Here is a 15345-nt window from a genome sequence, read left to right as displayed (position 1 = left end):
GATTAATGTCTGTTTTGGTTTGGTAGTAAAATCGCATCCATGTCAGTCCCCACTGGCCGCTGCTGACAGCTCACACTGCTGATTCAGTTCAGCTCATAGTTCACACCCTGAAACATCACCGGACCAGAGGAAGAGGAGGACGAAGAGGTGGTGAGTTGGTCTTATTTCACAGCTTTGACTGGATGTGTTTGAGAGTCGAGGACTGAGCTCTCTGACCAGGAGTTCTACTTCCTGCTAGACGCTATCGTCGTGCTAGCAGCTCTGTGAGGCTAAATGAGAGCATTAACATGCTAACATGAACATGTTTAGCAGATGCAATGCTTTCCATGTTTACCATCTTAGTTTATTACGCTCAAATTTGTTCATCAGCAGTAAACACAAATTATAGCTAAAGGCTTATTAGAATGCCATTAATGTAGTTATTTGGTCATTTTGGAAGTATTGGACACATTGAAATCCTCCTCTGGGTACAATTATAATCCATAAACAATATTATTATATATAATATCTTTATATTAAGAAAAAGGATAAAACGTAATACTATTACTGGTACCCAAAAACACACATTTAAAGAGTTCAACTTCATTAAATGTCTGTACCTTCAAGGACAGAACATAATTTTCAATCCATTTAAGATCATATCCAGAGTTGTTCTGTTTACTTTATATCCAATTGTTTCACCTGTAAAATGTTCTTTTACACCTTTAAAACGTCTTTTCTTTAACTGTTGGCAGGAGGAAATTACTGCTAACTGAAACAAAATGGAGAACTTCAGTAGTTTGCAGGAATTCAAGATTGAATTTGTCACTCAGTTCAGTAGCTGTGGCATTCTGTTGAATTTCACAGTGCTGATTTAACAAAGTGCCTCTGTAGCAACAAATATTTATGAGTAAGCATTTAGTCTCATTTGACAAGGTAACGTGAGAGGGGGAAATGTGAACTGTAATTGGAGAAACATTTCTATGGTCATGAAATAACTTACTAGTGTGCTTAAGTAAAAGTAAACTTTGACATTAAGTCACCAGCCCTAGTTAGTTGTCCTTAAACAGCCAACAAATGAATAAAAACCTGTGCAAAAGGCTGGTTGAAGACCACAAGCCAGGTCTAAAACAATAAAGTTATTTCTATATATTATTACTATATATTAAGTATTGCTGGAGTTTTGAAATAGGTTAATTGTCAGTGCTTCCTAAATGGCTTTTTATCAAAGTAATTTGTTAAATATGGACAATTAAAACAATTTTCATTAAACTCCGCCCTCCTATTTTCGGCAAAAGTCAGACGCCGCAGACAACTTCATTGTTAAATTCCACTCCTGTAATGAACTGGGTTTGAGTTTGTAGTGTTTAAAACCAGTGTGAATGGTCCTGGCCTTTACATAACGATGTCTCAAGAGGCTCTGTGAGGCTGCGTGATGTGCTCAGTTGACTTTTGATGACTTTGGGATCTAGTTAATGAAAGCTTTTGCAGCGTAAGTGGAAACGGAAGCTGAGCCAATTAAGAAGCTAAAGAGGAGACGTAACATCAAATTAGTTCACATTTAGAAACTTGCTGCTGTCAGAGGAAGTACAAAAATAACACAAGCTGTAGAATAAAACATTTAGGTCATTTAGTTGCTGTTTTTGGAGAATGTGACAGCATTTAAACAAATTAACACTTTTTCTGAGTAACTTTAGAGGGCTATAAATTCAGTCATAGCAAACAAAAGCTGTAATTATAAAGTAGTAAAATAAATTATGACAAAAATGTATCAAGATTCTTTTCAATTTCATGTTGACAATGGATCAAATGATGACATGTCATGTGGGGTTTTTAGCCTCTTTTTGCTCCTAGTTATGTGGCACGAGTGCTGTTTTGTTCTGTCTCAATGTTTCCTTTAAAAAGCTTTGATAAACTCAACATACTCCACCTGCTCAGCAGCAAACAGCAGACAGACAGTTAGAGACCAGCTGGTGAAAAAAAATGTCACACCTGATAGTCAGAAAAAAAGTTGGTCTTTTTGTTACTCTTAGCACATTTTGTCCAATAAGCCTAATAGATTAATAAACCTGTTTGTGAAGCAAAACACAGAAATGAAAATGGTGTAATGGAAAAGCAAGATTTTACCGCATGTCAACGTACCAAGTTTTTATTAAAAGGATTATTTCAGAGGTGCTCACTTCTGTTACCTCAAGCATTCCTCTGTGCTTTGTTGACACGCGTACATGTGGCTGACAGTGCATGCTAGTGCACGTGAGCCTGTCCTGTTGGCAAGCTAATGGCCGCTTCTGTCATTTGTTTGTATTGATAAGAATGAAGTAATGACCCCGTTGCATTAGATCAGAGTATGATTTATTATTCAAAGTTGTTGTTTTTCCTCTTTTTTTTCCAGTTTTTTCCTTTGCGGTGAGTCTGGACAAGCAATGGAGGACGGTGAGAAACACACACACACACACTGTTTATCAGACCTTCATTGATTGTGTTCATTGTTTATTGTCTGAATTCAGTCTTAATCCTGAACTTGAGTTTAAATCCAGGGATGGGTTTAGCTTCAATTTGATTCCAATGTAAAACCTAATTCCGATGGTATTAGTGCCTCTCCGCAGGGTCAGGGCTCCTCAGTATCAGTTAATCCTGTCTGGCCCAAACACGTCTGTTTTTCACCCTTTACTCAGGAGAAACTTTCAGCCAAGAGCATCTGCCACGATATTACAGAATGTATTACAGAAATACAATTTTGTCCGTTGTCGACTGGCGTAATGCATCTTGTTGAGGCTTCAGTGTCTTTGTTCTTTCACTTTTTGGTGGCAGCGATTATCATATTTGATATTCATACATTTAAATACATGAAATTCTCCCCTAAACTGAGTAGTGCCACACTGTTCATCTGGAATTATGCATAACCAGTGATGGAAGAAGTATTCAGATCCTTTACTTAAGTCTCAGTACTCTTACCACACTTTGAAAACACTCAAATAGAAGTATTCAACACCATAACCAAGTTAAGGTATGTAAGTAATATCAGAAAAAGGTACTTAAAGCATGAAAAGTAACAGTATTAATTGTGCAGTAGCTCCTTGTCAGTATTTGACTATTTTGATTACACTAAATCATTACAATACTTAATACAGCACTTACAATGTATGTCATATTACTCTTTGTGTGTGTGTGTGTGTGTGTGTGTGTGTGTGTGTGTGTGTGTGTGTGTGTGTGTGTGTGTGTGTGCAGGTGTCAGTGAAATGCTGTCCAGTGTGGTGGAGGACATCAGCGTCGCGGTCAGCAGAAACATTTTTGGTGCCGAAGTTCTGCATGAACTGCTGAGTGCACCATGGCTGCACTCACTGCTGAAGGTACGACATGACTCAACGAACGCTGCATTAAAGAAGACACACCATGAACATGTCAAACAATGACCTCATTTCCTGTTTGCATTGCTTTAGATTTACGAGTGCCTAATGCAGTTTGAGAGGTCCACACCCACACCCCTTCTGCCTTATGCCTCAGGACTCTCACATGAGGTTTATGCACACACACACACACACACACACACACACACACACACACACGCACAAACACACACACACACCTAAGTATCAGTATGTATCTTGTACACACTAGGATTAGCATGTTCATGTTTTAACAGAAAGAAGGGCAATTCAGCAAATGTGTCTTCAGAAATGATGCATGTATATTAATGATGATAATAACAACACTACTGTATAATTACCAAAAAAAGAAAAGAAAGCCCTGCACTGCTTTGACATCAGCTGGAACATGCCCTTGTTCATACCTAACACCATCCATCCATCCAAAGTTTGAGCTCATCTTCTTAATCGTATTCATTTCAGGAAAAGAAATAGAGGCCTTCCAGATTACATCTGATATGATGTCTTCTGGAGTGTCAGCATCTGTATTCCGGTCTGACTATCTATCTGTCTCTGTCCATCAGATCATGGCTACAATACAGAATGTCCACCGTCCCTCAGCTGAAGGCAGAGAGCTCTACAGCCTCCTCAGCTCACCACACATCCAGGTGTGTATCACTCATGTACCAGCTCATGCAGAACGTGTACTCGGTGCTCTGTTATAACACACGCCACCTGTCTCTCAGGCCCTCCTATCATCTCACGACAGTGTAGCCCAGTCAGACTATGGGCCCGTTTTACCGCCTCTGCCTGATGAGATGCCCGAGGGCGAGGAGGCCATGAGGATCGTGTGTCTGGTGAAGAACAACCAGCCGCTGGTGAGACATACGCTTTTTTTCTATTTCCAATTGTAGTTTTTTACTCTAGTTTAATAAGGATCTGCTTGTAAAACAAATAAAGACTCTATGAGAAATCAGATTATAGTAATGTAGTAGTGGTAAGTTGCTCTAATGGTATAAATGAGCTTTTGTTTAAGTGAGATCCTGGTGTAACTGGTGCAGTTAACACAAAGTCTAAGACAAAATGTGTCCACTATTTATAATTTCCACCAGTAGAAGTTATAAAATGCTGAAACAGGTCCAACCTGAAAACACATTTCATTTAAATAAATACATATGGTTGTCAGTGAAGACCCTTATTCTCTCTAAAATAATATTATTAATAATATTTATTAAAACCAGTTACAAATACAAGTCCTGCATTGAAACGCTTACTTAAGTAAAAGTACAAAAGTATTATCATAACAATAAAGTTTAAATAATTGATGTGAATGTAATAACAATAACTTATTTCCAATTGGAAACAAATTGTTAAACAGAAAAGCAAAAATAATTTCGATTGATTTTTAAATTTTAAATCAGAATCGTGACACCCCTACATAACTTCTTGAATAGCTCATCACGCCGACCACATTCTGATTCAAGAATCTACGCCGCCATCAGTTTTTACAGTAATGTGTCTGAAGGTTGATAGAGTTATTGATCTGTAACGGCCTCACAGGTAATTAGTTCAACTTCAAGCTATGGGAAAAGATCTTTCATTATCTTTTGTTCACCAAGAACGGAGAAGAGCGCAGAGCAAGTGTAGGAGACGGAGTACGAGGGATTCGTAGTCGTTGGAGCAGCCTCCGTCGCCTCACGTTGGACCGTCTCGTCCCTGCAAGAAGGGCGTGGTCGGGGGAGGAGCTTAGAGCCACTGAAAGTGAAGCCAGGCCTTTGCCCCTCCCTAGGGGAGGACAGTCACGTCCTTTTCTCCCCCGTTACGAGTCAACGGGAAGCTGCTGTTTGCGTCCACAAACCGCAGAGCTTTGGAAGAAAGGGCTCCACCAATCAGCTCCTACTGTCTTTAGCCCCGCCTCCTGCACCGGTAAGAGGATGAAGACTGTCAATCAATGCAATCATCAAGCATCCGTCCATTTTTTCGTTCATTTAGTCTTTTTTTTCGATACGTCTTCAAGATGACCGATCACCATTAGGAACAGTTAGTAGACAGATCATCCAGTCTGGGGCGTATGTATCAGAAATCATTTATTAGAAATGTATCAGTTAAAAGAGGACAAGAAACTTATGTACAATACTTACTTAGTATATATCGGCTATTGTGCATAGGAAAATACTATAGGTGACCAAGCTATTTAGGTTTTATATGCAAGCATTTGATGCCTGTGTGGTTGTGAGAGTGTTTGTGGAGAGCATTCTCTCTTTTGCATCCTGCACAAGGCTCATCCAAACATTGTTACATTTTTGATGAAACAGCATCTTTTAGTAGGCTCATAAGCTCTCCTGGCAGCTCCCAACAGGTTAGGAATCGTAAATATCACCCGATAAGGATTTCCTCTCATGATGCTTGATAAAAACGGGCCCAATATTTTCACTAATACCATCACTCGGTTCACCGTGTGATGATACGGTAGTTGCAATTGAATTGCCATAAACCAAATACTGTATTTAACCAACTCATTTCCTTTTAAGCCACGAATGTCTCTCCTATTGCAACGATGAAGCTATGTTGGGAAAAAAAGTCGATGGTCCAGTTATTGAGTGATTAAAATAAAAAAATAAAAAGGGGGCAACACAAACAGGAAGAGACGGTTCATCCAGAAAAATCAGTTCATCTATTAGTTCATCCATTATGCACCTCTCAACTCACAAACATACTTATGATCCTCACCGTTCGTCAATCATCATTGAGTCATCATCAGTTTTTTCTATCTTACCATCCTTTGGCTCCTTTTTAACTTGTTCCCGCACTGCGGTTCTCTTTCAATGATGTATATTTCACATTTATTTTGTCGCTTTCTTTCTTGTCTTCATCCACCTCCCAACATGGAGGTCCATTTTTAGAGAAACCCAATCACAAGGAGGGAGAAGGTGCCTCTACCGGAGGGAGCAGTGATGACTACGCATACCCTCCTCCTCCAGTCCCAGTTTACAGTCTGAGCTTTCCTAACTCCCCCATCTTTTACAAAAAGGGGGCAACCGGGGGACACTCGAGGAACATCCCTACACCCGGGAGGAGCCCCTCTTGCACTGGGATGAACCCACTCAGAGCCCACACAGCACCTTCTAGTCCTGCACCTCATCGCTCCACTCGGCAGCATGGGGTTAGCACTCTCCCGACCCCTGGCCGGCAACATTTATGTCAAACTGGATCTCATAACAAACTCCAAGAAGAGCCTCTGCGTCGTCCCTCAATGACCCACTACTCTCTTGCTTCTCATCACAATGGACGCCAGAGGCAACCACAGCAGACACGAAACGAGCAGGAGCAACCGAAACGCCGTCAACAACGTGAGCTCACCAAACAGTGCAGCATGGAGGAACTCCGGTCCACCGTCCAGACGGTGGCCACGAGCATTGAGCACGGCACCAAAGACGTCCGCCATCTTGGGCAGAAGATGGTGGCGGCCACAGAGATGATCACTGACAGTGTGGAAGAGAATGCCCAGGCGCTCAACCTGCTGGCTGAGGTGGTCGACAAGCTCCAAGGGCTCATTGTGGCCAGCAAACACACAGAGGTGTTGGCCCCGTGCAGGCCCAAACGGAAAACTCCTCCGCCACCTCCTCTAAGGGTCTCCTCAATGTCTCCCAAAGAGGTCCGCAAACCTCCCACACCTTACCCACGACACCTCTCGTCCTCCTCTTCTTCTTCTTGCACTTCCTCGTCTTCATCCACGTCGGTCACTTCCTGTGCAGACGGCTTCACAACATCGAGGTGTCCGAAGCGAATGAACGGAGGCTCCAAGAGGACGGTGGTGACCTTCGGTGTCACCCACAGGGCAGGTGGTAGTGGTAGTAACGGACAGGCGAGGCTCAGCAATGACGCTGCTCTGGAGGAGCAACAAGACTGTCACAGCACAGGGTGCTTGACAACCAAGAAGAAGAAGAAGAAGAAGAAGAAGTAGGGCCGAAAACAAGCCGTCTCCTCTCCTTTGCTGTGGTGTTGAAAATAGACTCTGGAACTCAATATATATCTCTACTTCTTCTTTTCAATGTAAATCTTCATCCGAATTTGGATCCCAACAATTAGTTAAGGAACAAAGTTAGACCATATACCAGACGCAGACTGAGTCGAACAAACTTTTTTCATCTCTGGATGTATCACTGGAAGGGGGGAAAAGCTAAATATGTGAAGGTACAAAAGAATTACATCTCCTATTCCATCCAGCTATTGTTAAAACTATGACATCATCGTCGCTCTTGTATCCATTGCAGTTGTTCTTGTCAGACCATATGTTAGTCTTCGGCTTTCTCATCTTAATTTAGCTTTAATTATTTGAAGGAAGTCCAGGCTCATAAAAATATTTAATGAGGTTTAATGCGCAAATTAGCGGGACGGTAGTTGCAATTGAATTGCCATAAACCAAATACTGTATTCAACCAACTCATTTCCTTCCATCAGCTTTAAGAGGTTCAGTCATCAGTTGCTTTCATCCCCTCCTCCATTTGTATCCTTCCCCAATGTGCTCCTCTCTGTTTACACAGAGCTGTACGAAAAGCTCTTAGTTACTGCTTCTGTAGTACTAATGGTTGCTCAATTTGGAATAACTGTCTGTATTTCAGGGGGCCACGATTAGGAGGGACGAGGAAACGGGAGAGATCTACATCGCCAGGGTGATTCATGGAGGCCTGGCCGACCGCAGCGGTGAGATGAAACTGTATTAAATATGAATTAAATATAACATACAATACCAGAGACATATTAATGTATTACACATGGTCAGAATGTGAAATATCTTTGTTTAATGTGTATGTTTCCCAGGACTCCTCCATCCTGGTGATTTGTTAGTGGAGGTAAACGGAAACCCTGTGGTGGGTATGGAGCCAGAACAGGTCATCCATATACTGGTAGGACACCTGAGGGGGAAATAAAATACATAAATATAACAAAATAAAGGCCATAGATTACATATTTAAAGATATTGTTCATTTATAATTTTAGTGGCAATCTTAAACTAGTCAATCAATTAGAAAAAAGAATAAGGAATAGCTCCTGTTTGGTTTTGGGACTGCAGGTGCTCATACTTGTGATCATCTGATTAATAAAACAATTGATCAGTCATTTACTAGTATTTATTGTATTTGCAGATCAATTCCCAGGGAACAATCCTGTTCAAGGTCATTCCTGATCAAGCTCAGAGCAGCAGCAGACAGAAGTCGGTAAGAAACATCCAGCAAACATCCTCACAGGGTTGTCTCTCGGCCTGTGGTGGAAGAAATACTCACCTTTACTAAAAGTACATGTAAAGATTCTACTTGAGTAAGAGAATATAAAGAGTATCAGCTTCATGCAGTACAAGTACTGCTTGTGCAGTATTACATCTCCTGTGACGGTTATCTGATTCTATGTTACATTTACTTTACATTTACAATGAAACCATGGGAGAAGCTTGGAGGGGTGATGTCTCTTTGATGGAACCGCTAACAACTCATATCTCAACTGACAAGTGAGAGGATGTTTAAATCTGGAAGATTTCCCATAATCCGTCTCTCTGTTATCCGCCAGGTGTACATGAGGGCGTTGGTGGACTACTCCCCCTTGCAGGACTCCTCCATCCCCTGTCCGGATGCAGGGATGGCGTTCAGCCGGGGAGACCTGCTGGAGGTGGTGGACCAGTCGGACGGACGCTGGTGGCAGGCCAGGAAGCTGCCCTGCTCTACGTCCTGCGCCGGTTTGATTCCCTCGGCCAGCATGCTGAAGAGGTGACACCTCACACTCCGTGAATACGAACCGTACATGAGTTTCATCATTCCCAACTAATTGTAAAGGGCCATTCTAATGTTTTAGCATCTTTTAACAGATTTATTAGAAATACCATACGATACAAACGATTTCTGGAATATGCTTTTCAAGGTTCAGCTTTGACGTCATTAACATGAAATTAAATGCAGTTGTAACTCAGAAAATATGTGAACCGATATTTGAATATTCTAAATTTGAGTTGAATAAAACAATAAAAGATATCTACGTATATAAATGTAATACTAAAGGAAGAAATGAAAAGGAAAACTAAATTAGAATTTACAAGGAAGATACGAAAAACACAAAATATGTATAATAACAGCAGGAAAAGTAATATACTTTAGTACAATTTTCATGTACTTCTTCTTTACTTTCATATTTAAGTTTTTTGTGTCTGTCCAGAAAATTTTAACATTATGATGAATGAATGAATGAATATATACTTTATTAATCCCCAAGGGGAAATTTTGTAAAATCATCATTATAAAATCATTAACAAATGTATACAGAAATGATTATTAGCGTTTTAATTAAAGTGTTAAATATGTATGTATATATATATATATATATATATATATATATATATATATATATATATATATATATATATATATATATGTATGTGCCATTCCTAAAACAAACTAACATGGTCAGATGTAGATGTTTTCTCCTTTTTGTATGTCGTTGAAGGAACTTCAATGGACTAATCGATGGATCGATGAATCGTTGCAGCTTTAGTTAGAGCCAATATGAAGCAGCTGAATATTGTTTTCTGTTATGAAAAACAAGTTGTTTGTAGCTGCAACTCTAAATGTATCATTGATCATCTCTCTCTGCAGTAAACAAAGGGAACAGTGGTGGTGTCAGCCATTACAGGTCCATACCTGCATCAGACCCTGTAAGCACTCATCATTATTACTACTATCATTAATATTATTATGATTATCATGTTGTGAATGTGACTTAAAAACAACAATAAACACTTTTGACAAGTTTCTCTTCTGTCTGTCCTCAGTGACTCAGGACGATACCGGTGGGTGAGACAGCTTATTGTTCACTCATTGTGTCCGTTTCTTTTTCATTCAAACACTTGATATAGTTTAGTATCTGTTCGTGTCACTTCAGTAGGTTTGTGATGATATTGATGATGTGTGTGTTAAACTACTGTCATGTGGTGTGGATGGTGAGGCAAAGAGCTGTATCTGTGACTCTGCAAGTGATGAAGCTTGGTTTAGGGGAAATTCTTTATTTTTTTGAATTGGTCCGAGCTGTACTTAGTTCATTTGTAACTTTAATATGTGGGGGGTTAATCATTATCATGTGTACACATCACACACACCACAACGTATGTTCATGCCATGCATAGAAATTATGTGACATGTAGTTTGTTATAGTTTATGGTAATTGTGGTTGAACTTTTCTTTGCTTTAATATATTTTCATCACTGACAAGGCTGACAAGTTAATTTAATAACTAAATAAATATGAAATATGTTTTATTAGTATTCTAATTATTATTATTAAGTAGTATATCCTTTAGGTTTTGTTTCAGCGCCACATACGATACGATGCACGCTACACAAGCACACATACACACATTACCAAAAAGCTTTTCTTACACTAAAACATGCCGTACTGTCTCAGGTGAGGAGACATATTCATGTGTAGCAACAATAAAGAAGCAGCTCAAGTGGAAGTAAGCACATTTTTGGTGATTTAACCTCAACTGAGAAACAGTGACGGGACATTTTTTCTTCAGACATCTTGTGTCTAAGAGGTAAAAACATCCTGTTGTCACATCCTCACGGTGGAGGAACGTTAACTCTTCACATTATTCCTGGCTATTACACCAAACCTTTTATCACACAGGGATAGAGTTACCGTGACTTTGTGGAAACAAGTTTTGACTTTAAAAAAAGTACTTTTCTTTTATATGTTCCAGAGAATGATCAAATACATTCTGATGACAAGCGCACCATAACAGGTAAAACACGATGATGAATACATGATACTTGACGTTGTATAATGACTGAAATTAATCAACATTTTCTGTTTTATCCCCACAGAGCTGGAGAAAATATACTTTGGTAGGTGTTTGTTTAGGCATTACAGTAGAATGGTTGTCTGTGTTAACAGTTGAAGTGAGTGAAGAGTTTTTGTGATTTCTTCCTTCAGAGAAGGCTGACTCTGATATCGCTGATGGAATCTACATGGGTAAGACACAATTAATTATTAATTATTGTGTTTGTTTGTTTGTCAGTGTATATACACTAATAAGCACAAAGGAGTACCAAAGGGACTGAATGCATGATTATGCTTTTTGCACTGCTTAGTATGTTGATGGCCAAATAAAACAATTAATTTAACGAAAATGTATAAATGAACAGTTCGGAACACATTTGTTGTGACTGAAACATTTTTAATGAATATATCTGACAGGTCGCAAAATGTTAATATTGAACCAAAATGTTCGCTGATAACTTATTTTATTAATTTCCTATAACATCCACTCGTAGCAACTAAAACTTGATTGAACTTCTTAATGGTTCACAGCTCCTGGTAAGGTTAGGGGAAGAACTTCACAGATATATATATATATATATATATATATATATAATATATATATATATATATATATATATATATATATATATATATATATATATATATATTATAGCTGTATAAAGCCCTCCACTTAACCTCTGGGAGAGTTTGTCAGCAGTTTAATACATACAAAATACTAACAGTAACTCTGTCACAGATACAATAAGTGAATGAATGAATTGTGTTCACCAGCTGGTTTCCGGCAGAGTTTCCGTCTGTGGAGGAGAACGTCCTTCAGGAGGAGACGACAGTCCTGCACCTCCTGCACACCCAACTGCAGCGCCCTGTCCACCCCCTACGAGGAGGTGGCTTTGTACCAGCGCCCCCCGCAGGAGAACTACCGCCTCATCATCCTCATCGGTGAGACAGGAATCTTTAAACTATCATTTTGGTCTGACTGTTTTCTCTCACAGTATGTTCCCCTTTCATTTTCAATGTCTCGGCTATATTTACAATACATGTCTCCATGTCCAGGTGCTACAAGAGTTGGAGTGAATGAACTGAGGAAAAGACTCATCAAACTGAACCCTTCAACCTTCCAGGGACCCGTACCTCGTATGTGGCTCCACAAATCCAATATATTCATATAAAGTGTCTCCACAGATATAAGTGTGCTACAAGTGTGTTACATTGTGTGTGACATGGTGGCAACCTACAATGATAGAAAAGACATACAAAAAGACTAATAATGTGTTTTCATATTGTTCACATGGAATAATTCGCGATGGAAAAAAAAATGGAATTAAAGAAAAGAAGATCAAAATTACTAATCATACACATTTCTAGAATTTTTTTAGGACAAATTATGTTTTAGTTTACACATAAATGATAACAACAAAACTAAGTCTTCAGTCATGTTAGCAGCTAAGTGAATTAAAATCATGTTCACTGATCACAATATGTTTTATTATATTCTTATCACAAAATGACATCATAACAGAAGCCGCCTGAGTGAACATTCAAAATGTTTGTTGATACAATATTTCTTCATCCAAAACACAAAGTCGCATCTGTTAGTTGAACTGACAACTCACCTCTTTGAGGATTGTAGGTTGTTTTAGCCAATCAGAACCAAGACTTTTGACTTTTATTTACTCAACTCAGCAATAGCAACCAGAAGCAGAGAGAGAAAACAGGAAATGTAACAAACCAAAAGAGGGGTCACAAGGTCAATGTTTCTCATGAGGTTCGATTAGGATTTAGGAGTTATAATCTTGAGTAAATCGTAACGCACTGGTTCTGATTGGCTGTCGTCCTGTTCCTCCAGACACCACTCGTCCAATCAGAGCAGGAGAGCAAACAGGAAGAGAGTACCATTTTGTCACCAAAGAGCTGTTTGAGTACATGGTCTGTAACCACAGGTGGGCTTCTTTTCTTTTAACATGATTTCTGTATTTGACTGCACACATTTGATGTTTCTGAATTATTATTAGGATATACTGTGATTATTTTACTACAAGGTCAATTGAGTAAAATTCATTGCTCATTATTACTAACTTCTAGCTTTTCTAACTGTACTGTTATCTGATCTATATGCGTACCTCTGTCATGTGTGTGTTCAGGTTTGTGGAGTATGGGGAGCAGAAGGGAAACCTGTATGGGACCAGCACTGATGCTATTGATGAGGTGCTCACACGAGGACGGATGTGCATCCTCGATGTTGAACCACATGTGAGTGTAATTAAGAAGAGCGTCGTTGATAGCATGGATCCACTTATTTTGTTTATGAATTGATAGCTTGATTATTGGACTCAATCCAAGGTGGCAGAAACGTGAAAACACTGTCCATCATATTGAAGAAATCAATTTTTAAAACACAAATCTATAACTCTATGTTTAAAAATAAATCTCAGTAATTCCCTAAAGCAGCTGGTCACTGCAGTTTTTAGCAAACAGGAGGAAATAGTGCATTTGTTGGGGACTATTTTTAGCGGTGGATTAAAACACGGTAATCCCAGATATGTTGATTTTGTCGTCAGAGCATCCAGCCGCTGAGGACGGGGAAACTGAAGCCTTACGTGATCTTCATCAAAGCTCCCAGTCCAGACAGACTGAGACAAACGCGGCGAGACGCCCAAATCCTCACCAACTACTCTGTCAACAGAGCGTTCACAGTGAGATCTCAGACGACATTAAAGCACGGAAACACAAATATTACACGTAAAAGTGCAGAAAGAAAGCAGTGAAAATGCTAAACATGTAGCCCTTGTGTTTCCCCACCTGCAGGAGGATGACTTTGCGGAGCTGGAGGAGGCGTCCCGGCTGACGGAGGCCAAGTACAAACAGTTTTTCGACAGCACGCTGGTGAACGACGACCTGCAGCACGCCTGCATGCAGCTCTGCTCCATCATCCAGGAGGCACAGGACGAACCACAGTGGATACCTGTCAGCTGGAGCCGCACGAAGGAGTAAAGGAGGAGATGTTGGAAGATTATGGGACACCAAAACTAGGAGCGAGAATAAGAAAAGAAAATAAAGTGGAGACGTGTTGGATTAAAGGGGACAATGCTGATGGAAATATGAAGAATTGGGAGGAGAGAAAAGACCTGGATATGGAGACGAATGAGAAGAAGAAATATGTTATAACATGATGGAGAGGAGGTTGCGTGAAGGGAATTTTTATTCATATTTGTGGAATTTGCACCAAAACTCTCAAATAGTATCTATAATTGCAAGGAATTACGATGTGAAGCATGTTTTTCCGTGCACTCGCTAACTGAATAGCCACCTCTACATTCTCTTTGTATTCATTCTCAATGTTGGCAGGATAGCAGGCTCTGTCAGTACCTACTAGCTAGCTTGAATAATACTCAGGCTCAAAGAATAAAGGTACGAGTCGTCCTCACGTTACCTCATGTCTTCTGTTAAAAGCTGCACTTTAAAGTCATGTAGAGCACATGTTACATGAGGGGTTGTGAGACAATGAATTAATAAGTTTTTAATATGTTTTTTTTTTCGACATTTCTTTAATCTTTACTGTTTTTGAACTTGTAAGCAAACAGATTTTTATTTGCACATCCAACACTCACGGAGCAGCACGATCAATCCTTCTGAGTGGTGTTTGTGTCCGCCTGATGAATGGCATCACTATCCATTCCCTCTGTTTTTGGTCTCCACCAGCTCCTGAGGGAAATATATTTCTCTTATAACTGCTCAATACTCGTCTCTTACTGTGTCTGTCTGCCGTTTGCTGATGAGCGGAGACTCACTATAACGCTCCCATTAAAAGGAGAGGAAGCACTTCACACTTTAACTCAACCAGTATTGACGTTTCTTTCTCTGAAACTCAATGCTGGCAACTTTTCAGTCTGAACTCTCTGAAAAGACTCAATCGTCACAAACTGGCAGCTTTACCAAAAGCATGAAATGTTTGTTTTATTTAGAATAAAAGTGGACATGTACATGCAGGTAGTATGTGCTATAATTAAAGATCAAGATATAATCATGTGGGTAAGTTTGTCTTTTTCTCTCCCCCCCACCTCTCTCTCTCTCTCTCGTCAGGTTAATCCTCTGCAGGACAGCTGTAGCTCAGTCGATTTAAGCGGAGGATTAGTGGCTTCTCACTGCATCATTCAGCTTTACTGTCATCTATACAA

General features: G+C 39.7%; 1 protein-coding gene across 1 annotated transcript; it reads left to right on the top strand.

The window, feature by feature from the left end:
• Nucleotides 1–2402: 2402 nt before the first annotated feature.
• LOC306747496 (MAGUK p55 subfamily member 4-like) lies at nucleotides 2403–14161 on the top strand (the record flags this gene model as incomplete). Its single annotated transcript, XM_079230553.1, has 19 exons — nucleotides 2403–2412; nucleotides 3208–3329; nucleotides 3420–3497; nucleotides 3929–4012; nucleotides 4091–4222; nucleotides 7967–8048; nucleotides 8166–8251; nucleotides 8492–8563; nucleotides 8910–9106; nucleotides 9986–10044; nucleotides 10162–10179; nucleotides 11212–11232; nucleotides 11321–11359; nucleotides 11942–12109; nucleotides 12224–12304; nucleotides 13017–13110; nucleotides 13312–13420; nucleotides 13729–13863; nucleotides 13976–14161. The coding sequence occupies 19 exons, from the start codon at nucleotides 2403–2405 to the stop codon at nucleotides 14159–14161; spliced, it is 1773 nt and encodes a 590-aa protein (XP_079086679.1).
• Between the last annotated feature and the right edge of the window lie 1184 nt (nucleotides 14162–15345).

Source organism: Taurulus bubalis (genome assembly GCF_910589615.1).
Source record: "Taurulus bubalis genome assembly, chromosome: 15".
Lineage (NCBI taxonomy): Eukaryota > Metazoa > Chordata > Actinopteri > Perciformes > Cottidae > Taurulus > Taurulus bubalis.
This window is presented reverse-complemented; position numbering and strand designations above follow the sequence as displayed.